General features: G+C 36.4%; 1 protein-coding gene across 1 annotated transcript in view; it reads left to right on the plus strand.

Moving 5' to 3' along the window:
- Positions 1-3,744, plus strand: part of LOC106871475 (pre-rRNA 2'-O-ribose RNA methyltransferase FTSJ3) — a 38,724-nt gene extending 34,980 nt beyond the window's left edge. The window contains exons 17-18 of the mRNA XM_014917951.3: positions 2,065-2,159; positions 3,524-3,744. Of these exons, the coding sequence (XP_014773437.2) occupies positions 2,065-2,159; positions 3,524-3,728 (300 nt within the window). The 3' untranslated portion in view covers positions 3,729-3,744. The remainder of the gene's footprint in view (positions 1-2,064; positions 2,160-3,523) is intronic.
- Positions 3,745-11,082: the final 7,338 nt, after the last annotated feature.

Consider the following 11,082-nt stretch of genomic DNA (forward strand, 5'->3'; position numbering starts at 1 on the left):
ACTCTTACTTATTTATCAACTCACTCTCTCACTTCAAATCTGCTGAACCTAACATGGACAACATGAGGGTTTTTTTATATTCTTTTACTTGTTTCAGTCATTTGACTGCAGCCATGCTGGAGCACCGCCTTTAGTCGAGCAAATCGACCCCAAGACTTATTCTTTGTAAGCCTAGTACTTGTTCTATCGGTCTCTTTTGCCGAACCACTAAGTTACGGGGACGTAAACACACCAGCACCGGTTGTCAAGGATGGTGGGGGGGACAAACACACACACACACACACACACACACACATATATATATATATATATATATATATATATATATATATATATATATATATATATATATACACACATATACATATACATATATACGACAGGCTTCTTTCAGTTTCTGTCTACCAAATCCACTCACAAGGCTTTGGTCGGCCCGAGGCTATAGTGGAAGCCACTTGCCCAAGGTGTTACACAGTGGGACTGAACCTGGAACCATGTGGTTCGTAAGCAAGCTACTTACCACACAGCCACTCTTACGCCTATAGTTGATAGTTCTTTGTTGTTGGTGATTTATACCATTTGATTGTTTGGTGAATGGTAAAAATACTTGCAGAAAGAAAGAGAGAGGAAAACAGACAGCTAGACATCTGGCTGTAAAAATCACTTCCTTTGACAGTTGATATGGAAATATCCAAATTTATTGAAGCATGTCTTACAAATCACTTTTCCTTTCCATTTTACATTCATCTTCCTGTTAGCAATCATGGATGGTGGAATAGCTATTTTTTGTTAGTGTAGTATCATTATTGTCTAGCGCTCATCTGTCAAATGTATGATGTAAGGTGTTCCAGCTATTTTACTTCCAGTTCTTATTTAGACACTATTGTATTTTTATTATGTTATCCATTATCTAATTTGTCCCTTTTTTTCCTTTTGAGGGAGATTAATATGCTATTTCTGGCATGGTTTGCAACTATTGTAGAAGTTGTATTGTTTGTGGGTATAACAAAATTGGTGTTTAATCTCAGATAAGCCCTGATCAAGCTGAACTATGATCAGAGATATTTCAGCTGTGATTGTTCTGCCATTTATTTAAGGTTACTGCACGAAGGGCTATATTAGAGATATTAAAATTGTTTGGCTTTGTAAGCTGGATTGAAGCCTATACTAGATCTCTTGGATAGATTAGGGTAATTATTCCTAAACCCTTATTCATAATGTAGGCCAAAGGAAATGGAGAAAGTGATCAATATATGTTATAACTAATTTATTTACAATAATGGAATAAAGAAAAGAAAAATATGAGGTGTTAAAGTTTGTATGCAAAGATGTGTGTGGAGGAATACTCATCCACATGGTGTATATATATAGTCCCATTGAGTAAGAGTCCTTAGATGGTGAACAGGGATAGAAATTGTCCAAATGAATAAATACAGTTATTCAGAAGACCAATGCTTGATGAAAAGTTTTTCACTGTTTCACCTGCAAAACCTTTAAATGCTGTTCATGTCATTAGAATTCATTTGGATGTGTTTATTGGTGGGGTAAAGGAGAGAGCTCCTGTTTGGTGTGGTTGATATAGACAAAGTGAAGGGGAAATAGGTCACGTCTTTTAGTGTATGGATTCATAAACTTCTTTTACATTAGTTGGCATAACAAAAAATTCTCTTAAGTTAATCATGAATCTAGTTTGGCTTTGACTGAGTGCATGCTATTGATATATGTTTTACAGAATATCTTAAAATCAAAATATAGTAATTGAAAATTTTTTCATAGAATTGAGCCAGAGTTTCAAATTAAACATTGTTATTGGGGAACAGCCCTACACTACATTATCCAGTTTTTGAAGATGATCAACTGTTATTTGAGAGAGGCTTGGTTTTATATATATATATAAATCAGCTTGAGTAACCATGTAGACTCTTATTTGCACATATTGGGTAACTCCTTTTATAAATGAATAATTAATGGATGATTTTACAACATAGCAGGAGAAGAATTGGTCAGTGGAGGTGATCTGTTAATATTTACTTAAATCATTTTGTTGTTGATGTTATTGTACAGATGACAAAGAAACTGCAGAAGGTTCGAAAGAGGGCAGAGACAATTACAGACTGTGTGGACACTTCAGAGAGGGAGAAATGGCTGAAGATTAAGGAGTAAGTACAGAATACTCTCTATCTCTGTGTATGTCAAAAGGTGTGTGTGTGTGTGTGTGTCTGCATTTGGGTATGATGGTGATGACTTTTTCATGCATGTATGGATTGGATGGAATTCATTGAAGTGGGATTTTTATGGTCAGATGCCCTCCCTGTTTCCAAGCCTTGTGTCCAAATAAGGTAATATTTCCTCATGGCCAGACAAATTTTCATGGAAGGTAGGAAACAAACTGGTTAGGAAATCATCATCGTCGTTTAATGTCCATCTTCCATGCTAGCATGGTAGAACGGTTTCACAAGAGCCAGCCAAGCAGAAGCCTGCACCAGACTTCTGAGACTTTTCACAGGATTTTTACAGCTGGATAAGATGAAAAAATAGCATTAAGAAGGGCATTTAGCTGTTGAATCCATGCTAAATCAGACAATGGAAGCTTGTGCAGCTCCCAGCTTTACCAGCCCTTGTCAAATTGTCCAACCCTTGCCAGCATGAAAAACGGATGTTAAATGATGATGATGAGATGTACTTAGTATTGGGTTTGGAAGACTATAATTGATGAAGTGAATATATTTTATATAAATTTATGTATGTATATGCATGTGTAATAACAATAGTGCATTGATTTTTCACCAATTCTAATTATGGGTGTGGGTGTGCATGGACATAGACACACTCACACACAATTAGAACTTAATGAATGATCTTGTTAAACATGTCTGTGTATAGTTTGTGCATGTGTACACAGGCACACACGTTATGAAGGCATATGGCCTAGTGGTCAGACAGTTGCACTGACGATTGCTAGATCACAAGTTCGATTCCCAGACTCACACACAATTAGAACTTAATGAATGATCTTGTTAAATATGTCTGTGTGTATATGCATACACACACACACATTATGAAGGCATGTGGCCTATGGTCAGGCAGTTTCACTAATGATTACTAGATCACAAGTTCAATTCCCAGACTGGGTGGAGCATTGTGTTCTCGAGCAAAAGAGTTCATTTCACATTACTCCATCCCTCCTTTCGATCGTGGGTGAATGTTTGCCTGCTCACTTAGCCTTTGAAGACTAAAATGATGCAAAGCACATTGTAATCGGCGATGTGTAACAACATCTGATAGTCTATTCAGTCATGTGATATACACATACACACTTTTAGAATTGGTTGAATGATATGATATACACATGCATGTGTATATCATATCATTTGTATACCTTAGACAACCGAATAAATGATGGTATTGTATGTAAATGTATGTGTATGTATGTGTATACATTGATAAGTGTCTATTTAAAACGTTTTTTTTTTTTGTGTGTGTGTTTTCTTTTTTCCTATCCTTCGTCTATTTCTGTTTCCAGAATATACAAGAAAGCTGGTTTGCTGACGAAACAGAAGAAAGAAGTTTCATATGTGATATCTAAGAAAGGTGGTGGAACAAAGGGGGCAAAACCCAAGGGGCCTTTCAAGGTGGTTGACAGACGATTAAAGAAGGACAAACGATCGATGAAGGCAAAGAATAATCAGAAGAAAAAGGGAGGAAAGGGGAAAAAAAAAGTTAAATAAAATATTTGTATTGTTACTGTTGTTGTAATTATGATTGTGCTTGTAACTACTACTATTACTACTACCATGATAGTAGAATTATTTGATCATCATACAAAATGCCTTATGGTATTTAATAACAGTCCTCTATGTTCTGAATTGTTATCGACTTTACCTTAAATGCTTCCATGTCAAGTATGACCTTCTTCTTTGCCTTTCAGCTTTCCAAAGTTGATAAAATACAGGTACCATTCAAGTATTGAGAGTAATTTAATATAGAAAGTTGTGTAAATTCTAAACTAATGAGCAGGTTTCAATTCCTGGCCAAAGCCATTTCATACCTTTAATTATCGGCAATTTTATGCATGCTGTTTCTTTTCAGACTGGCATTGTTTGCAGCATGACTCTCTTCTACATCTCTCAGATCCTACTTCATTCTCAACACCAATGAATACATGATGCTATGCTTGGCTGCTCTGTATTGCTTGGTGATTTCACTCTTCAGTGAGACAGTGTCAGTCAATCTCATTTCTCTTGAATCCATTATATTTCATCATCCTCATCACTTATTATCTGCTTTCCATGCTGGCATGGGTGAGACAATTTGACAAACTGGCAAGCTGGAGGGCAGCACTAGGTTCCAATCTGATTTGACATGGGTTCTACAGCTGGATGCCCTTTCTAACACTAACCCCTCCATATGTATAAAATTAATATATATATGTTCTACCGGTGTTGGCATGGACATATGGTTAAGACGTTTGCGTTGCAATTAGGTGCTTTTGGATTTAGCCTCCCTATGCATGGCATCTTAGGCAAGTGTCTTCTACTATTGTTCCAGGTCAACTAAAACTTTGTGAGTAGAATTGGTTGATGGAAACTATATGAAAGCCCATCCATATATTTATGTCTGTAAATGTTTACATTCTGTGACACTTTGACATGAAATTGCTTCAGCAGAAGGTAGTGATGTTATGTTGATAATTCCCTGTCACCAGATCACTGCATATCTCTGCCTCTTTCAAAGACAAATGGTATAAAAATTCCTTGATTGAAAAATAGTAATGTGGGGAAGCATCTGGCTGTAAAAATAATACCTCAGTAATAAACTTTTGCCAGTATAGGAAAGCAATAAATGAAGGAACATATGAATCCTTTTGCCGGTTCCAATCATTGGGCAACTGCCATACAGGAACACCATTATAAATTTTAATTATATCAACCCATGTATTTCATCATCATCATCGTTTAACGTCCGCTTTCCATACTAGCATGGGTTGGACGATTTGACTGAGGACTGGTGAAACCGGATGGCAACACCAGGCTCCAATCTAATTTGGCAGAGTTTCTACAGCTGGATGCTCTTCCTAACGCCAACCACTCAGAGAGTGTAGTGGGTGCTTTTACGTGTCACCCGCACGAAAACGGCCACGCTCGAAATGGTGTCTTTTATGTGGCACTGGCAATGATCTTGCTCGAAAACCCTGTAAAATGGCTAAGTTTTGTGACAGAGAGACACACTGGCCAATACACACAAACACACGCATGTAATATATGAATGAATGAATACATCAGAGAGTCGTGAGGAGTTTTGGTTTTACAGGATACAAAACAACCTCAGTAGTGCTAGTGCTTCCATAAAATGTGTCCAGTCCAGTCCACTCTGTAAAAAAGCAGTACATTGAATGACTATATCTTTATAATCAGGTTGGCAGCCTTGCTCTCTCTTGAAGGATGAGAAAATAAGTAATTGTTGTTTGGAACCATTGAAGGCAGTGATCCAGCTTGGATGCAGCTCATTGTCTTTCTACTTTAGGCAAAAAGCCTGAAATTTTGCAGGAGGGAAGCTAGTTGATTACATCAATTCCAGTGCTCAGCTGGTACTTGTTTTATATCCTCTTGCTAAGAATAGCAACCACATTTTCTTTAGAGTTCACTCTACCATTATACTGAATAATATAGTCCTGTTATGGCAGGAATGCCTTTGATGACAGATCAGCTTCATGAGTGCCAACCTGGGCTAATCCATACATTGGACTCTTTTCATACTAGGTAAATAATCGTAAAGCAAGAAAATTTGTGTCGTTTGATTTTTAAATTGGTTATGGAAGTAAAGAAGGTTAGCTAATACATTTTCATGAACTGCACTAGTCACATGTGAATGGTAAGTTTTAAATAGTAAATGTACAAGTTACTTCCCTTGGAAAGCCTACCTCAACATAACGAACGCAAAAGGCTTACCTTCGTTTTCAGATTTAAAAACAAAATTATTTTAGTCTGTTCTTAATTTACTGGCTGTTTACAAGGCCCAGATGTCGATTAATTACAATGGCTTACTTTACCTAACTATTAGTTTGAAGATTTGATCGAAAAATTAAAAACATCCTTCATCCCCAATTGCTTCTAAATGTTTATATTCTTTCCTTTTTCCCCCCTCTCTTTTACTTGTTTCTTTGCCATGCTGGAGCACCACCTTGAAGGAATTAATCAATCAAATTGACCCTAATACTTATTCTGTTGGTATCTAGTTGTCGAACATAAGCTTGGGTGCAAGTTTATATAATATTATATTCTCTCCTCTCTTTTCCAACTGGAGGTAACCATGTCTCTCCTCTATGGCAAGATACATGTTTCTTTCTTTCTATCATAGTTTACCCTCTCGTCGTTACCCAGAATAAAGCCACCTCCCTCAACACTACTCCCCCTCTCTGTCAAGAGGGTCTTTATTTTGCAAGTTACTTGGTAACCTTGCTAGGGCTCAGGCTGGTGCCATGTAAAAAGCACCTGGTAAATTCTGTAAAGTATTTGGTATTAGGAAGGGTATCCAGCTGTAGAAACCATGCCAAAGGCAACAGTAAAACTTGGCACAGTCCTTATGGTTGCCACCTTCTCTCAGACTGTCCAACTTATGTCAGCATGGAAAACATGTTAAGTGATGATGATGATGATGATATATATATTAAATTATAATATATTCTTGATTTGAGTGTAACAAACTTGGATGTATATTATAAGTGATATATAATATGTATTTTGTAATATAAACTTAGATGCATCCTTGAAATGATAAAGAAGCTTGACATAGCTGATGTGTGGGTTACAAATGGTTACATAATACATGTAATAGGCAACACCTGATAGATGGAACAGGTAACCATGGCAAAGAAAAAGTGGAGATTAAATCCCATGAATGGTTGAGCTTTTCAGGGTTGAGACAGATGAAAATACAATGTACTGCAGCTTGTTCAAATGTATACAAATTTGGAATGAGTCAGTAGATTGATGACACATCAATTTATTGGTGTTGTTGGTCTACATTTTAAACCTGTTTTATTGCTGCATTGATGTGCCATTGACTCATCATTACTATTAGGACAACCGCTACTGCAAAAATCTAGTAACATACCATCACTGCATTGATGATAGATTATGCCAGTATGTAGGAAGCTTTATTACTTCTGTATAGAAGGGTTTCATTTTTTTTTTTTTCGTAATTGTCAAATAAGCCATCAAATTCTATTTTTATTTTTGGCTAAAATTGGTTGGGAAGAGAAAGATTAAAATAAAATAAAAAAAGCAACGTAATTTGAATAAAACTTAATCTATTAGTGTATAGAAGCAACACAAAGATGTGCCTGTCCTATTTGCAATAGCTGATAGGACAGGCACATATTTGCAATAGCTGATATATTCATCATCATCATCATTGTTTTAATGCCCACTTTTCTATGTTTGTGTGGGTCAGACAGAGTTTATTGAGGCACATTTTCCATCACTGGCTGCCCTTCCTGTTGTCTACTCATACCTGTTTCCCCATGATCAGACATGTCTTGGCAGAAAATTAGAAGTAAATGATATTCGTTTTACAACAATCATGCAATATCAAGACAATGAGACAGAAACACACACACACACTTTCAAACACATATAAACATAATTTTCATTATTTAATGTCTATTTTCTATGCTGGTATAGGTTGCAAAGTTTGACAGGAACTGGCAAGTTGGAAGACTGCACCAAACTCTGCGTTTATATGGCTTCTATAGCTGGATGCTCTTCCTAATGCAAACCACTTTACAGAGTGTACAGAGCACTTTCTATATGGCACCAGCAACTATGATAAGGTCACCTGGTAACTTGCAAGACAAGAACCCTCATATGATCAGGGAGTGGTATTCACATGCACACACACAATAGATTCTGTTTCTATCTACAAATTCCACTCATAAAGCATTGGTCAGCCAAAAGCTATAGTAGAAGACACATGTGGTAGGAGTGAACTTGAAAGCCATATTGTAACAAAGTGAACTTCACAACCAGGCCATCAGGTTGGGAACTATGCATATATATTTATACATACACATGTATATATATATATATATCTAGCAAATTAGATAATTTGCTAGGTGAAGTCGTTTTCAACAGGTACACCTAAGACTAAAATATATAAACACGAGGCAATCAATTCCTAAACTAAAGTCAGAAACCAATTGGTCCAGGAAAAGGGACGGTAAAAGTTTTTATTTTTCATTTTATCCCTAATTTTGTGGTTCTAGAACCTAGCTGTTCTTTCTAGTGTAAGAAATCCCATGAGTGGATTCCTCTAGTGTATTTAAATATACACTGTACCTTACGAGTAATTCATAGTCTTTGGACTAAACTTTTATATGCTAGGCCACTTGTAAGTGAAAACTTTTATTAATTTCCATTTCCCTTTGATATAATTAAGTATGTATATATATATATATATATATATATATATATATATATATATTTACATATATTTATATATATACATTCATATATCTATATACATTTATATATTCATACTATATTAAATCTCTGAGCGAGGTTCATATATATATATATATATATATGATACACATAAATATGTATATATATATAATATACATAAATATGTATATATATATATATATATATATAATATACAGAAATATCTTCTTCATATATTAAAAATCAGTGTGTGTTTGTTTGTAGCGTTGTTAGCTAACTCCTCCTACATTATTGTATTGATTTTGATGAAACTTAACACGTGAGTAGAACTGATGTCTGGAAACCGCGTAACATACTTAGATTGTTGAAAAAATCGATAATACGGCCCCCAGAAGGGATCTACCTCATATAACTAATTTTTTTTTAACCATCCAAGGGAAATAACCCTTAGCATCTGTACAATATTTTTTAAATACCCAAGGAAAATAACCCATTTCGTTTTTTATGTACAATTACTTTGAATATTGATTCTTTGTGTGTCCTATTTCTAATTTTTGCAGACAATATCACATTTATACTTTATTTGACACATGAGTAGAACACATTTGTGGAAACCTCGTGACATACTTAGATTGTTGATAAACATCGATAATAGGGCCTTTGCAATGGATCTTTCTATCTACCACATATTACTAATATTTTATTTAAACATCCCAAGGGAAATAACCCATACCACCTGCAGATTTTAGAGAAGCGATCAATATTTGATTCTAATGATCAGCTGACCTAATTCTGCATTTCCCTACTCACAGTTTTGAACTGCTAAACATTATTATTGCACTTCCTTAATTTGAATCTTAAACATTAAAGACTTCATTCATACATTTCTATACATACATACTTTTTTGAATGCTAATTACTCCGATAATTCTGCATTTTGACAGTTACACTTTTTCCATGACAGGAGATAAATTTTTTATTCCACAACGTATTTGTAGTGGCTTCATGCAAGCATAGCGTAGATTCGATCCTCGATTGCCAAATTTCACTTAACACTTCAACAGCACTTTTCTCACAGTAAAACAATAGTTTTTCTGTGAATGACAGCAGTTATATATTTCCCAGATGCCTCAGCTAAGCAGAATAATGTCTTTGCCTCACGCCGACCTCCAACAAACTTTCCCGCCAACCTCCAGAAACCTCTCTTGTCAACCTCCAACAATCTCTCCCTCCTCCAGCTGACAGAAAACTCGATTATGGAGACTCCAATGGAATCTGAAGCCATAGAGGAGAGAAGAAATATGGAGTTAAGTCAAGGACATGCAAATTTTACCTACAAGGCAAGTGTTGGCATGGGGAAGATGGTACAAACTGAGACCCCGCTAAAACTACAGGCTCCCTAAGGAGAAATACCTCCCTGAGGAAAGGCACCAACCGTTTTCCAAATAAAATGTATGCAAATGCAATGCGTTCTTCAGATGTTATGCACAAGGCAGCAGCTGAGCTAGAGTTTTTTTTTGTGCATGGCGCAAAAGATTGTGCAGCAGCTGACCAGGCTACATCAAGCACAAACAAGGAACCTTGCTCATCACAATCAACAGACATGGGATGGTCTCCCGTAATGCCTGCACAGTCGTCACACTAATATTTTTACTTAATATTGGAGACCTGTTGCATCACAACAAAAGCAAAATTTTTTCCTGGGAGACCTTGCTGCATGCAATAAAGCCCTATGCATAGCACTCATGGAAACTCATCTGAGCCCTGATATGGAGGATGCAGAAGTACGCGTACCAAAATATACCATACTGCGAACAGACAGAAGGGAAAGGAGCTATGATGGAGTTGCTGTATACATCCAGGAAGACCTCACACCCCAGGTCTTACTGTCATACTCAAATTCAGTCTGTGACTCTCTAATTGTATACATATGACAACACAATATAGTCATATGCAATACATATCACCCACTGGATGTTCTAAACCACATAAGCAAGTATGAAGATTGCCTCACAAGAATTAAAGAAATCCTCATGAAACTGGAACATCATCTGAGTATATTTCTTATGGGTGATTTCAACTTCCCCAATGTCAAAAATTCCGAAGTCCTCATGTTCTCAGGAATGACTCATTGTAAACAAGTCCCTGCTCAACCTCACCAATGCCCTATTCATGGAGCAAATTGTACTCTGACCAACGAGGGTAAATAACATATTGGATCTCTGCTTCACGAACAACACGGACATCATTCATGATGTGAAAGTGACACCGACATTAGTTTCGGATCACAACATAATAGAGCTGTCTATGTATTGACCAAAACTAACCAGAAACATACAGCCTAAAGGAAAAGCACCCAAAATCTCTCCAACTTCCACAAAGCAGACTGGAAATTGATCCAAAAAGAAATCCTCAGACAAGACTGGCTGAAATGTCTCTCCACACCAGACATTGGCATGAAACTAGAATATTTCATGTTTGTTATGCAAAGCATATGCCAGAAATATATCCCAGAGCACACGGCCAACACAAAAAGGAACATGGATCCAAGAGAGAGGAAGATCCTCATAAGACGACGGACGAAGGTTGCAAATCGCTTCAACCAACATTCCAAAACTAGTGAAGGGCCCCACCTAAAAAC

Source organism: Octopus bimaculoides, chromosome 6, assembly GCF_046866305.1.
Source record: "Octopus bimaculoides isolate indiv1 chromosome 6, ASM4686630v1, whole genome shotgun sequence".
In the NCBI taxonomy this organism is placed as follows: Eukaryota; Metazoa; Mollusca; class Cephalopoda; order Octopoda; family Octopodidae; genus Octopus; species Octopus bimaculoides.